This window comes from Pongo abelii, chromosome 15, assembly GCF_028885655.2.
Source record: "Pongo abelii isolate AG06213 chromosome 15, NHGRI_mPonAbe1-v2.0_pri, whole genome shotgun sequence".
NCBI classification, from domain to species: domain Eukaryota; kingdom Metazoa; phylum Chordata; class Mammalia; order Primates; family Hominidae; genus Pongo; species Pongo abelii.
The window spans coordinates 97937632-97955010 of NC_072000.2; the positions used below are offsets into that span (position 1 = coordinate 97937632).

The following is a 17379-nucleotide window of genomic DNA, read 5'->3' on the forward strand; positions in this document are numbered from 1 at the left end:
CTGGCCAACATGGTGAAACCCCGTCTCTACTAAAAATACAAAAATTAGCCAGGTGTGGTGGTACATGCCTGTAGTCCCATGCAACTCGGGAGGCTGAGGCAGGATAACTGCTTGAACTCAGGAGGCGGAGGTTGCAGTGAACTGAGATTGCGCCATTGCACTCCAGCCTGGGTGACAGAGCCAGACTCCATCTCCAAAAAAAAAAAAAAAAAAGTAAGAGAGAGATTGCTGTCAGGTTCTTGAAAATTTAGTTCTGGGTGGTAGAAGATTTACATCTCAAAAGGGGAGAGGAATTATGCAGACTTTTAAAGTAACTGCTCTAAGAGGATTTCCAGGGACATATTTGCCTATTGTCAGGTTTTGGTCTGCAACAAACAGGAAATTCTCCCAGCAGTGTTGAGCTTTAACATGTAGGGGCTTAAGGGAGGATGGGGGAATGGACAATTATTTGTCTGGAGAGTCTGCAGTGTTTACATGTCCAGGCTGAGGCCCAGGACAATTACTGTTTAAGTTCTCCTTCTTAAGGGCAGGACAGTCCCTTTTCCAGTGTCCTGGCATTTTATAGTATCTGCAAGCATCTTTTGGAGGGGAGGTTTTGGGATTGGTAAGAAGGATGGGTGGAGCTTTAGGTTATTCCTAAAGCTACATTTCTGTTTTTGTAAAGACTCAGTAAAGCCAGAACATTTGTTTATTTTTTTAAAATATTTATTTATTTATTTATTAGATATGGGGTCTCACTATGTGGCCCAGGCTGGAGTACAGTAGCACAACCATAGCTCACTGCAGCCTCAAACTTCTGGGCTCAGTCGATCCTCCCACCTCAGCCTCCCAAGTAAATGGAACTACAGGTGCATACCACCATGCCTGGCTAATTTAAAAAAAATGTGTTTAGATACAGGGTCTCACTCTGCTGCTCAGCTGGTCTTGAACTCCTGGCCTCAGGCGATCCTTTCACCTCAGCCTAGAACAGTTATTTTTTAATACTTCAAAGAATTGGGTAGTGACATCAACAATAGCATTCATGGATTGGCCTGCCTGTCCAACTGCCCTATTTTGAAATTGTCCCCTTAAGTCGGAGAGAAAATTTCTAACTGACATGGAAACCAAAAGATTCCTGTGTTCCAGGGCTTCTGAATTTAGAGCTGTGTGCGTTTGGAATGTTTTTATAAATCTTTTAACAGAGCCTTTAGGATGAATTCCTGCCCTCTGAGCACATCATTCCGCCTTAGCCCATTGACCTGTAAAGGGAAGTCTTCCATAATATCTCCTATCAGACTGGATTATCAGCCTTCCACTGGGCTGTGTGCAAGAGGAAGGTGGTGAAGGGGACTTTATGGTGGGTGTAGATTTAAATTTTTGTTCTAAATCTGATTTCTGTTATTTAATTTTATTAAGGGAGCCTTTTAGGCTAGCTGTGATACTTTTTGGGTCCTTCTTTCCATTTCATCCTCCCGTATAGGTAATTACGACATTTGCTTAGGGTAAGTGCTCTCTAAAAATCCTTTTAAATATGAAAGCTTTTCCAGCTCAAAGGATCTGTCATCTGGCCACTGACAATTTAGGATTTCCAAAAGCATACTTGTTCTGTAGCAGGACGAGCCACAGACAAAACCTCTCAGACACCGAGTTGTAGAAGGAAGGGCTTTATTCAGCTGGGAGCATTGGCAAGCTACTGCCTTAAAATCCGAGCTTCTCAAATGCACAATTTCTGTCCCTTTTAAGGGCTCACAACACTGAAGATTTCACACGAAAGGGTCGTGATTGATTTGAGCAAGCAGGCGGTACATGACAGGGGCTGCATGCACCGGTGGTCAGAGAGAAACAGAACAGGGCAGGGAGTTTCACAATGTTCTTCTATACAATGTCTGGAATCTATGAATAACATCGGTTTGTAAGTTATGAGTTGATTTTTAACTACTAGGTTTAGGCCAGGCGGGCCCAGGCCTGGTTTCGGGCCTGGTGCCGGGCTGCCTGTCTTTGGTTTTACTTTCTTGTTGTTTTTCCTTAAAACAGGTACTGACTATAAAACAATATAAAACAACAGGAGAAGGTCTCTCTCTTCCCTCAATTCCAAAATACTATTCAAAACCAATAAGCCTTTATATGGCTTGATCATAAACTACATAGCCAAAAAAAGCTTCAGTAATGATATATTTCAGGATCTCAATGTTATTAGTGTTGGTTCTTTTCTGTCTGTACCTGTAACTAACAACAACACAACAGAAATTACAGAAATACAGTCACTTCTTGAAAATATTTAGTCAATTGTCTTGTCTAGGATTTTGGTCAATATGGCACCAAATAGATATTGGAGCTTTAAAATAGAATTGATGAATTTTTTGGAATAATCTGGAATTCTAGATGTAATAAACATTTAAAAATTGAATTCATTTAAATTAAGGTAGTTTCTCACACATCTTGTGTTATTTAGTAAAGACTCAGGACCAGTTTAACCTTTGTTACGTTGATACTTAGAATATACGATCTCTAACATCAGGATTATAAACAACCTAAGTTTGTAAATTCATGATTTTAACTTTTTCCTGCTCTTAAAAATTGATATACTATCTTAATTAGTTTAAAAAGCCAGTCCTTTTTATTCACAGATTCAACTACCTTTAGAACATTCTTAGGAAAAAACTTGTGGCAGAGTATGCAGCATAGGGTAAAAAGAGCACTGTGTGCTACTGTATTTCCTGTAATGAAAAATCTGCAATACAAAGCATGCGGTAGTAGAAAACCGTGTTCCTCTGAAGCATAGTTATAACGTGCATGTTGTAATGGATTTATCAGACTTGAGGAATAAGAATGCTCTAATAGCATGCTCATCCTGTTGGGAATAAATCTTTGGAACTTTAATTCACATGTGATTTGGAAAATCAACAGTAGCATCATTAAAAATTCAATCTGTAATCAATATTTGAGCCTACTCGTGACTATGTTTTCCTTTCTGTAAGTGATGGATCCTGGTGGTTTGCCGTCTTACGAATCAATCTCACACTGAAGATTCTTGGCCTGGGACTCAGACATGATGGATTGTGGCCTTTCTCTGTACCCATTGCCTTAGGAAGTCCTTGAGTACGGTTGTAACCAGTGTGTTTCATTCTTTTCCCCTGTGGCTATGGAAACCTCTTCAGGTTGGTGGCTACTGGGATAAGTCCTGTAGCACAGTGACTCAGCTGAAGGAAGGTCTCAACCGAATCCTCTGCCTGATCCCCTATAATGTGATCAATCAGTCTGTCTGGGAGTGTATTATGCCGGAATGGCTGGAAGCCATCAGAACAGAAGTCCCAGATAATCAGTTAAAAGAATTCAGGGAAGTATTAAGGTGGGTAAGTAGTTTAATGAAGTCACTGTAATTATAATCATATCTAACATTTGTTGAGCATGTACTGTATGCCGGTCACCCTACTAAGTGTTTTATATAATCTCATTTACTTTTTAACAACCCTGTGGAGAAACTTGAAGCCCCAACATGAAATAGCTGCAATACCTCAACCTAAGATGATTTGGCATTGTCCAGAAAAGATTTTGTTCTTGTGGAATAGTAAATAGATAAAAACAGATGTTTACTTATTTTGAAATTTTCAAATATAATTGGTGGGATGTGGTGGGAAAGTGCAAAGGCAAACTGTTTTAGATGTTGGGGAGCAATGCTAATGCTTTAGAAATGCAATTCCTTCTGTTAAACCTAATATGAGGAAGAACAGTAATGTTATTAACAACCATATGAATTATTTATAAGATCTCTATTTCAATGACATAAACTTCTCTTACAGTAAAGTGAAATATGCTGATAACAGTTCAGAACACAAACTAATCTAAAAGGCTTGGCTCTCCAAATAGGGAATAGTTAGAAAGACGGTGGTGGTATTAGTAGAACCCAATCTATGCCCATTGGTCATTTACTTTTGTTGCTCTGCTTTCCAGCAAAATGTTTGACATTGAACTCTGTCCTCTGCCTTTCTCAATGGAGGAGATGTTTGGTTTTATTAGTTGTCGGTTTACAGGATACCCCTCCTCTGTGCAGGAGCAAGCTTTACTATGGCTTCATGTAAGTGAATAATACTTTCGATCATTTTAGGAAATAGTTCTTAGCTTATAAGCTTTAGATCCCTGGGTCGAGGGAGTGGGAGTTATAGCAAAGAGTTCATAAGTCCCCATGTTTGCCAAGAAAGAATATCTCCTGTGCATAGATAAATGAGTAAATTTCAAATATATGTTGCTCTAGTTGTGGTTAATAACATATAAATATATAAATTGTGCAATAATATTACTGAATTCATAGTAGCTTTAGGTCCTTTTGTATTTTTCCATCAATGGCTATTAAAAGTACAATAGCTGTCTTGTGGGATTCTGATAAATCTTTGATATTAAACAGGTCCTTTACTTGGAAAGTTGGGGAAGGATTTAGTGAGTAGTTCATGCTGTTCCCTCAGCCTGGGATGACTTCCTCTCCTGTCTCTATTTGTGAACTCCAACCTACCTTTTAAAGTCCATCTCAAAAATTATCCCCTATGTGAACTTTCCTGCTACTTCAAACCCTCATCTTCCCAGGTTCTCTGTGTGAATTTGGTTCTATTTCTGTCTCACAGTTTTTGTCTGTCTCGCCACCTGATTACAAGCTCCTGAGTACAGGGGCCAGGTCTTACTCATTTCTGTATTTATAACCCTCCTCATCCTCTCCTCCTAGAATATGGCACACATTTGTATTTAAAAGTGGATGTTCAATTAAAGTTTATTATATTAACTTGAATACCTGATATGAGTTTGGGCAGTTTTAGAAAATGAGGACAGAATCAATGTTTAGATTAACTACAGGTACAGATACATTTCTGTGTCATGCAAGGATAGGATCCCATAAGCTCTTCAAGTTGTAAAGATGCCTTTTCGAAACTAAAGAGCAATATTCTTCACATTTGACAGAGAGTAAAGGGACCATTTTTTAAAAAGTCAAAATTTGGGCCAGCTCGGTAGCTCACACCTGTAATCCCAGCACTTTGGGAGGCAAAGGTGGGCAGATCACTTGAGCTCAGGAGTTCAAGACCAGCCTGGCCAACATGGCCAAAGCCCATCTCTACAAAAAATACAAAAATTAGCTGGATGTGGTGACTCACGCCTGTAGTCCCAGCTACTTGGGAGGCTGAGCCAGGAGAATCTCTTGAGCCCAGGAGATTGAGGCTGCAGTGAGCTATGATCAAGCCACTGCACTCTAGCCTGGGCAATAGAGTGAGACCCTGTCTCAAAAAACAAACAAACAAAAAGTCAACTTTGGGATTTAGAATTTAAACCATTTATTCCCAAATGGATTTCAGTAAAGTAATTCTCCTTTTAAGAGCCAGTCTTCCTACAGATGGCTGGATGTTGCCTCAGTTACCCCATTGCACAGCCCTTACACTGTGCTCTTTGGGGATGAGCCCATACAGCTTTGTCCCCCCTATAGCTACAGCGGCAACATTTACACGTTTTACGAACTGGGCTTTCATCCAGCCTTGGTTTATAAGACAGAGTGCTGCAGCTGAAGGAGGTTTTCCAGCCTTGGTCTATTTGGAGGATAGAGTGGACACTATAGTGGTTAGAGTTGACTCATTTATAATTAATTCTGGAAACACGTACAACAGCTCCCATGTGCCAGGCACTGGAATAGGCACTGGAATAAAAATGGGACCGTAAATAGTCCTTTCTGCGTACTTCCTTTCTTTAAGCAGCTCACAGTGGGAGGAATAGGATTAGATAATTAAACAGAAGAAAAAGTAATAATTGCTCTAATAAAGGTATGTATAAAGGTTAAGAAAGCAGAAAACAAGGATGGATTAATTCTGTCTGAAGGAAGAAGGCATTTTTTTCCAGAAAATTAATGACAGAGAAAGTGACTTTATTTGGGCCCAGACTGACACGAAGTTGTACCAGACAGCAAGATCGGATGGGTCATTGAGATCAGAGTGGGGATGGACCAGAGAAGTAGTGCTAGTCCAGGAGAAAGGTAGGGATCTAAGGCACTAGTGGTGGGTATGGAGAGTGGGGGACAGCGTCAAGAGAAACTGAGAAGTGTTAATAGAAAGAACATGGTGACCTATTGGATGCTGGGGGTGAGGAAAGGAGAAAGTTCAGTGATAACTTTGATTTTCTTAGTATGAAAATTGGAGGATGACTGTGTTGATAGAATACATGTAAGGCTAATTATCCTTATGTTCAATAATTTGCTTTGGAAAAAGAAGGTTAAATATAGCTTTTTTGAGTTTTAAAATTTACATGTGTTTTTTGGGGGATATATGCCTTTTTTCCCTAGGTATTATCGGAGTTAGATATCATGGTTCCACTTCAACTACTAATAAGTATGTTTTCTGATGGAGTTAATTCAGTCAAAGAGCTGGCAAATCAAAGAAAATCAAGAGTCAGTGAACTGGCAGGGAACCTTGCATCTCGAAGGGTAATTATTGCCACATTTGTTCTTGTCTTACTTTTAAAAATCTTGAAAACCCTTGTCAGTTATCCTACGCCTGAAAGTACTGTCATAAGAAACCAAAAATTTGTTTTCAGCCCATCTCACTGTGTGCATTAAATAGTCACATTTGTTTGGTATAGTTTGGTATAGTTTATAATCAGTAAGTTCTTGAGTTTTCATTTTATTTTTAATTTCTTTGAATTTTAGCTCTCTCCCTTGATGAAAAAGAGTAGCTTTTTGGTAACGTTCCATTTTTATGAGTCTCCTGGTGAATAAGAATTTTTTTTACCATCTCCTAGGCAGATCAGTGCTTCACTTTGGGGGCGAGGAGTCTGGGAGGAGTTTGGATGATTGTTGTTTTTCCTTGTCTTTTGGGAAGATATGATCAACTACTGGTGACTGTGAGGGATGCTGTCACTGTGAACCAACTGAGCCTATTTTATTGACCCCTTTGCATTATTGTAGATGAGAAAAGTCAAGATAGTCTGTCTAAAGTATATACAAACTGCTGGACAGCTTTGGTTATTTTTCTATGGAGGCCTGATAGAGTCTCTGCTGATGTGCTGCTGTTCTCAGGCCGTGAGCAGCTGTGGAAAGGTTGACTCTTATTGGATGGTTGACAGAAAATGTCCTCCACTTGTCCTTGTCAAGCCTCTCTACAAAATTTCCCCCACTGTATGCCATAGGCTCCAGCCATCCCACCTGATATCTAGGGATTAAAACATGGAACATGATTATGGGTTTACATTCAGTGTTTTAAAGAATATCATTACTTATTTTGTCATCTGCCTGATAGGAGCCAGCTGCCAACCATCTATACTTTCTTTCTTTCTTCTGTAACCTTTAAGATGACCTTCCTTTGTGTAGCACTTTATTCTGTGCAATGTGTTCACAGCAAACAATATCACAGAATTGTGTGAGGCAGCCAGGGAATAACTCATTATCTTCATTTTACAACTACCTAACCTGATGTTCAGTGAAGTGAAGTGATTTCCTACAGAAACACTGTGAATACCTGGGTATTCTGATTCTTAATGGGGTAATCTTCCTCTTTACCTTAAAAATGGTGTTTGAAGAGCTTTGTGGTTACCACAAAGATTTTTAAGACAGAAAAATACCTAGGTGATGGGTTCAGTCATACCCCAAACCTCAGCATCATGCAATATAACTTTGTAACAAACCTGCACATGTGTTCCCCCGATTCTAAAATAAAAATTGAAAAAGAAAAAAAAAAGAGAGAAATATGATTTGAGAGTGATGTACAGATGTGTTAGTCAGGGTCCTGATTCAGAATTTATCCCAGATAGTTTAAATGACAGACTTTAATGGAGGTTCTTCCTATAGTGTTATGGGAAAGCTTAAAGGAGCTAAAGGAGCAATATGGGTGGACAAAGCACCTAGAGTCCAGGAACAGTCCAGTAGAAAGTCCTTACACTCCCAGGGCTGAAGGAACAAGGGAAAGAGTTCCTGGGGTACCAAACAGGAGCTGAAACTGTAAGAAAGGGCTGGTTGGAGAAGTTATGGAGTGCTGGAGATGCTCCCAGAGATGTAGCACCCAAGTGGGCAGGGAGAGGGGAGAAATACTCCTGCCTCTCTCTCCTCCAGGTTTCAGGACTTCTGCTGGTACCTCCCATTGACTGAACCCAGTTAGGCTTGGTGGCTTATGCCTCTAATCCCAGCACTTCAGGAGGCTGAAGTGGGAGGATTGCTTGAGTCCAGGAGTTAGAGACCAGCCTGGGCCACATAATGAGACCTTGTCTCTACAAAAACATTTCAAAAACTTAGCTGGGCCTGGTGGTGCATGCCTTTTGTCCCAGCTACTTGGGAGGCTGAGGTGGGAGGATTGCTTGAGAGTGGGAGGTCAAGCCTGTAGAGAGCCGTGATCATGCCACTGCACTTCAGCCCGGGCAACAGAGCAAGACTCTGTCCCAAAACAAAACAACAACAAAATAATCCAAAAAATAAAAACCATTGACTTAACCCAACTGGAAGCTAGGCAGCAAAGGAGCCAGAGGAGACTCAGTCCACGACTTCTTGGGCATAGAGTAGGGCGAAGGAGGTAGTAAGAGTCTGAGTGGGGGTTGGGTGGACAAATGGAGAATAACCAGTACAAAAGGTTTGTCATATATTGTTGTCTCATAATAGTTTAATAATTGTAATCCCCAGAGACCATCTTTTAACCAATCAGGTCAACCTGAGATTCTGTGCTTCTGATTCTAAACATTATCTTGCAATATTTTACTTTTGTAAGTTCTCATTTTTCAGGGTACGATTTTCAGTAGACTCAAACAATCTGGTCTAATTGTACATGTTTGATGGGTTGAAAAATGTAATGGCAGATGCCTTCATTCTTCAGGGTGTTGATGTCACTTCCTGACAACTAGGAAGTTTGAGTGGTTTTATTTCTTGTTTTTATATATTGAGAGAATCCTTAGCATTTGGAGGTACTAATGCCATTGGTTAAGGAAAGAAATAAGTGTGACAGCTGGAAATACCTTCCATAGAGTCCCCAAATATTTTACACAGCAATTTGAGCTTCTGTGAGTTCATTTCTATGTGTTGCCATTCTTTCTTATAGGTGAGTGTTGCCTCTGATCCTGGCCGACGAGTTCAGCACAATATGCTCAGTCCATTTCATAGTCCTTTTCAGAGTCCGTTTCGGAGTCCTTTGCGTAGTCCGTTTCGTAGCCCTTTCAAGAATTTTGGACACCCAGGAGGAAGGACTATTGACTTTGATTGTGAAGATGATGAAATGAATCTAAATTGTTTCATCCTCATGTTTGATCTTCTCCTGAAGCAGGTAGCTGAAGCATGAGCTTCCTTTAGTTCAGAGGTGAAGAATGAGAGAAAGCGTTGTACAGCAATTCTTTCCATGTGTTGGGCATCTCCACACTTATCAAAACGATGCAGCATCACCCAAGACCTTTTGAAAACTCCTTTGGAGATTTCCTAAAGAGTCTGAAAACTACTTATGTGAATATCTGCAGTGATGTTGACATATGAGAATGGATTGAATTTTAGAAACACCCTAGCGTCATTAGAATTGATTCTGTTAAATAAATTGCATGAACAAAAAGGATGATACTATTGTTGGGAAGGGCAAGGTACAACTCTATAGTGATGAAGCTAATTTTAATATATTTTGTACATTGATTTTTAAAGTTAATTTAAAAAGAGAAGTTAAAAAGGTTTTGATGAGAACATTTCTTTTTAACCTTTTATTTTGAAATAATTTCAGATTTGCAGAAAAGTTACAAGAATACTATAAAGAATCCCCAAATACTCCTCCCTGCAATTCTCCAGATGTTAACATTTACCACATCTGCTTCTCTCTTTCTCTGCATGTGTATGCATTAATTCTTAATAGATCGTTTGAGACTAAATTGCAGACATGATGTCCTTTTATCCCTAAACACTTCAGAGTGTATTTTCTAAAAAAAAGGACATTCTCTTACATAAACACAGTACAGTTATCAAAATCAGGAAATTAATAGTGTTATAGTACTACTACATAACTTGCAGAAATTATTAATTTTGAAAATTGATATAATAATAGTAATATCATCTTTATAGCAAGAGAAAAAAGCCTGGCTTTGATTAAGGAACAATCTAGAAGCACTCATTGCAATTACAGATACTGTTCCGTTTGTCTTCTTTAATCTAGGACAGTTCCTCAGTCTTTATCTTTCATGTCCTTGACTTTTTTTTTTTAATTATTTTTAATTTTTGTGGGCACCTCATAGGTGTCTATACTTATGGGGCCTTGACATTTTTGAAGAGTATAGTCCAGTTATTTTGTGGACTGTCCCTCAATTTGAGTTTGCCTGATGCTTCCTTATGAATTAATTTGGGTCATGCATTTTTTTGGCAGCAAGACCACAGATGTGATGTTACATCCTTTGTAATGCATCATGTCAGCAGGCATAAGATATAATAATGTCCCATTACTGTGATGATAACTTTGGTCACCTTAACCAAGTGACCAAAATCTGCCATATTTTTCTGTGATAAAGTCACTATTTTCCCTTTTGTAACTAATAAGTAATTTGTAACTACCTTATGGATTTCCTATTTATTATCAGGCTTTCATCCACTAGTTTTAGCATCAGTGGATGATTCATCAATTATTACTATCATGGCAGTCAAGTGATAATTTTCCAATTCCATCATTTCTTCTAAATGTATTCGCTGGTATTCTACTGATGGAATAGTTTCTCCTTCTTTCCCATTTATGTGTTTCTTTATTTATCTACTCATTCCCGCAGTGCCCATGGATTTTTATGTTATTTGGTGGGTTATAATCTGTTACTATGATTCTGTATTTTGATGCTCGTATTGTTCCACATTTGGCCAGTGGGAATCTTTTCAAGCTGGCTCCTGTGTTCTTTTGGCACGTCCACATCATTCTGTGAACTCTTCCTTGATTTCTGGTGTGACAAGATGTTCCAGGCTCATCTTATATTTTCCCAGCCCCAGCCCTGGAATTCAGCCATTTCTCCAAGGAGCCCTGGTTCCTTTTAGCAGCTCATGGTATTTAGAAACCAAGATCTGGACTCTAGGTGAGGAGCAGCATTTTTTAAATGTGTAAAATCTCACAAACCAATTAGCCAAAAACAACAACTCTCTTTTAAATCTCCTACATGATTTTTAAAATAATTCCAATTGCTTCATCTTGTGTTTATACTCCTTCTAGAAAAACCCACGGACAGCAATGTATATTCATGGTCTTGAAGCCTATATTGTCTTTAAATAATTCAATATTGCTGTCAGTTAGTGAAAATTATCCCCAAGTAGTGTGCCAATGGAATATTAGACAAATGGACCAAACTCCTTCTTCTTCTTCTTCTTTTTTTTTGTGTGTGTGCGTGTGTCCTTTTTTTGATGTCTTTCAGATGGAGTTACAAGATGATGGAATCACGATGGGTTTAGAGCACAGCTTATCAAAGGACATTATTTCTATTATAAACAATGTCTTCCAAGCCCCCTGGGGGGGATCCCACACCTGCCAGAAGGACGAAAAAGCAATCGAGTGCAACTTATGTCAGTCTAGTATCCTCTGCTATCAGCTTGCTTGTGAACTCCTGGAGAGACTAGCTCCTAAAGAAGAAAGCCGGCTGGTGGTAAGCAGTTGAAGAAACGAGATGACCCATGTATAGCAGCATTAAAGACTGCAGTAGCTGATGTAATGGAGTCTTCCTCCAGCAGCATCTTATACTCCATGCTGGGTTATACGTGAGACTGCGTTAAAAGAAACTTTTCCCATTGCTTCTGCCAACTCAGGCTCTTGGAAAGGGATACAAACTGGAGCCACGCTATACAGAATTCTATTAAGTGGCTTGAGTGAGGGTTGTAGCACCTCCATTCATACGGTTTCATGCATTAGTAGTATTCTTAAAAGAACTTTTATCACAAAGTTATATTACAAAGTTTAAGTGACAATGGATACTGTAAAATGTATTTTTTTTTTTTTTTTTGAGACAGTGCCTTACTCTGTCTCCTATGCTGGAGTGCAGTAGATTGATCATGGCTCACTGAAACTTCTGCCTCCCAGGCTCAGGTGATTCTCCCACTTCAGCCTCCCAAGAAGCTGGGACTACAGCCCACCACCATGCCTGGCTAATTTTTAAATTATTTTTTGTGGAGATGGGGTTTTGCCATGTTGCCCAGGCTGGTCTTAAACTCCTGTGCTCAAGTGATCTACCCTCCTCGGCCTCCCAAAGTGCTGGGATTACAGGCATGAGCCACCATGCCTGGCCAAATGTATGCATTTTTAAATTGTTTCTCCGTCTAGCCGTTGACAGACACTTGGGTTGCCATACCTTGCTGTCGGTAACTCACGTTATAGCAGTTTTTCACTCCTAAAAATTTGACTACCCTGGACAACCAGTATTTGTGTCTTTAAATTTTTTTAAAAAAATTATTTATTATTATTATTGTTATTTTTAGAGATAGGGTCTTGCTCTGTCACCCAGGAGGGCAGTGGTGTGATCATGAATAGCTGCAGCCTTGAACTCCTGGACTTAAGGGATCCTCGTACCTCAGCCTCCTCGGTAACTGGACACAGGCATGCCACCATGCCTGGATAATTTTAAACATTCTTTTAGAGATGAGGTCTCACTATGTTGCCCAGGCTGGTCTCAAATCCTGCCCTCAAGTGATCCTCCTTGCCTCACCCTCCCAAAGCACTGAGATTACAGGCATGAACCATCGCACCTGGCCAGTATTTGCATCTTTTTTTTTTTTCTTTTTTTTTTGAGACAGAGTCTCACTGTGTCACCCAGGCTGGAGTGCTGTGGTGTGATCTCGGCTCACTGCAACCTCTGCCTCCCAGGTTCAAGCGATTCTCCTGCCTCAGCCTCCCCAGCAGCTGGGATTACAGGCGTGTGCCACCACGCCTGGCTAATTTTTGTATTTTTAGTAGAGACGGGGTTTCACCATGTTGGTCAGGTTGGTCTCGAATTCCTGACCTCGTGATCCACCCACCTCGGCCTTCCAAAGTGCTGGGATTATAGGCATGAGCCACCATGCCCGGCCATTTGCATCTTAATATAGCTTTGTGAACCCATTGTTATTCCTTCCTAATCAAATCCTGTTATTGAATAAAATGTATATGGGTGAGAATGACTTGATGAGTGGGACACTGATCTCAGAGACTAATGCAGAGGTGAGAAAGCAGACCTAGGAAGATTTAATGATGTTTTTGATCTTCTTCTATATATATTTGAAGTGAAAGAAAATGTTTCAGCAATAGCGGTTAGAGATTTCTTTTCACTGTTCTGGCAATAAGCTCCAGGGTCTTCTGGGGTGAGGTGCCTTGGCCTCTGGCCTCAGGAGCATGGGACCCGGGACACAGCAGGTGTGCAGTCCAGCTTTGCTGAGCTGAGCAAACCATTCCTGACACCCCTCCAGGGCTGCTTACCTGGCTGCCTGTCCTGTTTATTTCAGGAGCCCACAGACAGCCTTGAGGATAGCCTCCTTTCTTCCAGACCAGAGTTTATCATAGGCCCTGAAGGGGAGGACGAGGAGAATCCTGCAAGCAAGCATGGGGAGAACCCAGGCAATCGCACTGAGCCCGTGGAACATGCTGGTAGGTGTGCACTGACTGCCGGGGAATGTGCCATGTACACATGGCCTGATGTTCAAATCACCGGGTTCTTGGTTTAGTATCGACTTGGGCAAATTCAGATGTGGTTTCCTAGTATAGACTCATGCAGAGGAACATTTCCCAGCAGATTATAAAATGAACAGATCCGTTACAGTTCCCATAGAACCCAGTTCCCTGAGCATCTTTCTGGCAGCGGGCACTGGTTTTCAATAAAAACTCATCGCCTCCCTACTTACAATGTGAGGTATTCTCTGTGGACCAAGGCTGGGCGCTGACAATCTTGGCAGCCACTCAGGGCATTTGGCTAAAGCAGAGTGTTTCTGGATAGCAGCAGTGGGGCTCTGGCGGTTGGGCTGTGCAGGCTGAGCTCGAAGGCTACTTTGCTGGCTCTTAGCTGTGACTGGGGAGCGGCCACTTTTTCATTTGTCTCAAAGCTCTTAGGTGGACGCAATGGGGGCAGTGAGATGGCAGACAGGCTCAGGAATCGTACTCTAGCTCCTCTCACATGAGGGCATTTAGGGATTTCAGGATGTGACCCCACGTGCCTCTGGGAAAGCCTGATTTCTAGCTCTGGGTGGTGGCACTCTGGGGATCTATATGAGACCTGGGGCAAATTTGGGCAGCTTTTCAATCTTCCTGCATCCATGATCCGGAAGAGTTAGAATAGCTTGCTCCTGGTCAGGCGCGGTGGCTCATGCCTGTAATCCCAGTACTTTGGGAGGCCAAGGTGGGCGGATCACCTGAGGTCGGGAGTTCAAGACCAGCCTGGCCAACATGGAGAAATCCTGTCTCTACTAAAAATATAAAATTAGCCGAGTGTGGTGGCTCATGCCTGTAATCCCAGCTACTAGGGAGATTGAGACAGGAGAATCACTTGAACTGGGCAGGTAGAGGTTGTGGTGAGCCGAGATCGCACCGTTGCACTCCAGCCTGGGCAACAATATTGAAACTCTGCTCAAAAAAAAAAAAGAATAGCTTGCTCCTGGGAGCTCACTCCAGTATCGGGAGACATGGGCTTGGCATCATTTCTTCAGTGAGTAGCAGATATTATTAGGGGACTGTTTTCTGGGGTTCATTGCAACTGTGGAGGTGTCTTATTCAAATGAAGGTAACCCTACTAAATCTTCGGTCAGAACTAACTGCTTCTCCATGGATCATATGAACAGTGAATTGTGTATGAGTATCTCAGCTCACACTATTTCATGTCATAAACTTTAGAATTTGAAGGAATACCTGAGGTGATCTAGTTCACTGGTTTTCGGTGTGCACTTCTTGGAGCTGTAAGGGCTCGGTATGATTTTTTTTGGAACATCCTCAACTGGGGCAACCCCTGGGGGGAAGAGGAGGGCAAAATATAAAAACCCAGGCTCCCCACCTTGCTTCTGCCAGATCGCTCCAACTTACTCTCATGGGTTGGAGGTCTTTTTTTTTTTTTTTTTTTGAGATAGGGTCTTGCTCTGTCATCCAGGCTGGAGTGCAGGAGCGCAATCACGGCTCCCTCCAACCTTGACCTCCCAGGCTCAAGCAGTCCTCCCACCTCAGCCTCCTGAGTAGCTGGGACCACAGACACGCTCCACCATGCCCGGCTAATTTTTTGAACTTTTTGTGTAGATGGGGTTTCACCATGTTGCTCAGGCTGTTCTCGAACTCCTAGACTCCAGTGATCCACTCGTCTCGGCCTCCCAAAGTGCTGGGATTACAGCATAAGCCACCACACCCAGCCATGTGTTGAAATTCTAAGATTTTCCGCAGACAAAATATTCTGCAGAAAAGAAGTTTACAATCTGCTGATCCAGTTTAACCTTTGCACTTGGCAGATGAGGAAAATAAATCCCAGATGGCTTAAACAACTCGCCCCGGTCATGTCACTCCTACTATTCATTCACAATTTATACTTCGTATTTCACATGATTCCAGAGCTGTAACGGAACATCAGAATCCCTGAGAAGCAGAAACACAAACAAAAGCTCCACTCCCCGGCTCCAAGTCTGGGTATCCCTGGGCTGGGGACCTGGGAATTGGAAACAACTAATTAGTGGCAGGTTTGGGACTAGAACCCAGGTCTTCTAGTTTAATTTAGGATTAATTAACTTGTTGGTGCTGCAGCAGCCAGGGCCCAGGCCCAGTTGTGTTTCTGTCAGGCATTCATGCCTAGGGGAAGCTGGGACTTCACTCATGATCCAATAGCCTGTACACTTTCTATGCAAATATATTTTTTAAACTTAAGCTAGCACACAGATCAACTGCTGCTTTTATCTCTATGTAATATTTTATTGGAACAATGGTTAAAATTAAGCAATTTCTTTTTTCTTTTCTTTTTTTGAGACAGAGTCTTACTCTGTTGCCCAGGCTGGAGTGCAGTGGTGTGACCTCGGCTCCCTGCAACCTCCACCTCCCAGGTTCAAGCAATTCTCATGTCTCAGCTTCCTGAGTAGCTGGGACTACAGGCACCCACCACCACGCTGGCTAATTTTTTTTTTTTTTTTTTTTTTTAAGTGACGGGGTTTTGCCATGTTGGCTAGGCTGATCTCGAGCTCCTGACCTCAAGTGATCCACCCCCCTCAGCCTCCCGAAGTGCTAGGATTACAGGCGTGAGCCACTGCGCCTGGCCAGCAATTTATTTTTAAATGTTTTTCTTTTCCTTGCTGAGTTGTTATACAGTCCGCTTATTAAAACACATGCTTTGTTCTCCCCTGCGTGCTCCTCCAGGCTCCTGTGGCAGCTTTAGCCTCTTTTCCTGCTCAGGCTCCTGTGGCAGCTTTAGCCTCTTTTCCTGCTCAGGCTCTCTGCTGTCTTGTAGGATGCAGTTCTAAATTGTCTCCGCAGGAGAGCTCCTCTTCTCTTTCTTCCAAGACCAGGGTTCCCTGCTGTTCAGAGCCTCTCTCCTGCTTCTGCTCTGCGGGCCTTCAGGCGGTGATCTGGAGCTCTTCTGTCCTAGAATTCAGGGGTGCTCTGACGATACATGTTCAGAGACTTCCCCTCCCTTCTAGTGTGCTTCCCTTTTTCCCATCTTGAGGCCTGGCCCCTATTTCTTATAGCGGTCAGATATGTCCACCACCAAAAATATATTTAAAACTTTCACATCAAACAAAACTGTCAAGTACTCATGACAAGCATTTAAAATACATTCAGGTGGAAGATTCCCACTGGACTTTTCAGTATCTAGACCAAGGGAATTTGACTGCCGTTGCCTCTGATCCTAGGGATTGCCAAAACGTGTAATGGTGATTTTAACATGTTCTGCACTAGTTTCTGCATCTGGTTAACTTGTGAATTCTTTTCTCTAGCATGCCTCATGTATAATATATTGCTGCCCCCAGTATGCGGGCAAAAGTTTTAGAGATCCTCCCGAGAGGGTAAAAATAATGAGTAGTTGTTCTCATCTGAATATGTTCAACTGTTTCAAAATGCACCTCTTTTTGTGAGAATCCATGGGATAAACCTCTTTAGTTTCTAGTACAACTTGAACACCTCTCTCTCTCTTTTTTTATTTTTTTTATTTTTTGAGACTGAGTCTTGCTCTATTGCCCAGGCTGGAGTGCAGTGGCTCAATGTCAGCTCACTGCAACCTCCACCCTCCCAGGTTCAAGCGATTCTCTTGCCTCAGCCCCCAAGTAGCTGTGATTACAGGTGCCCACCACGACGCCCAGCTAATTTTTGTATTTTCAGTAGAGACAGAGGTTTCACCATGTTGGCCATGCTGGTCTTGAACTCCTGACCTCAAGTGATCCACCCGCCTTGGCCTCCCAAAGTGCTGGGATTACGGGCATGAGCCACCGCGCCCGGCCAAACACCTCTCTTTAATACCTGCATATCTCCCTTCCAATTA

General features: G+C 41.8%; 1 protein-coding gene across 19 annotated transcripts in view; it reads left to right on the forward strand.

Moving 5' to 3' along the window:
* UNC79 (unc-79 homolog, NALCN channel complex subunit) overlaps positions 1 to 17379 on the forward strand; it is a 280888-nt gene that overhangs the window by 138351 nt on the left and 125158 nt on the right. For all 19 annotated transcript variants that reach the window (XM_054530438.2, XM_054530441.2, XM_024231534.3 and 16 more), the window contains 6 exons: positions 3138 to 3328; positions 3931 to 4054; positions 6290 to 6430; positions 9024 to 9245; positions 11338 to 11565; positions 13391 to 13532. In XM_054530438.2, coding sequence (XP_054386413.2) covers positions 3138 to 3328; positions 3931 to 4054; positions 6290 to 6430; positions 9024 to 9245; positions 11338 to 11565; positions 13391 to 13532 — 1048 coding nt within the window. The remainder of the gene's footprint in view (positions 1 to 3137; positions 3329 to 3930; positions 4055 to 6289; positions 6431 to 9023; positions 9246 to 11337; positions 11566 to 13390; positions 13533 to 17379) is intronic.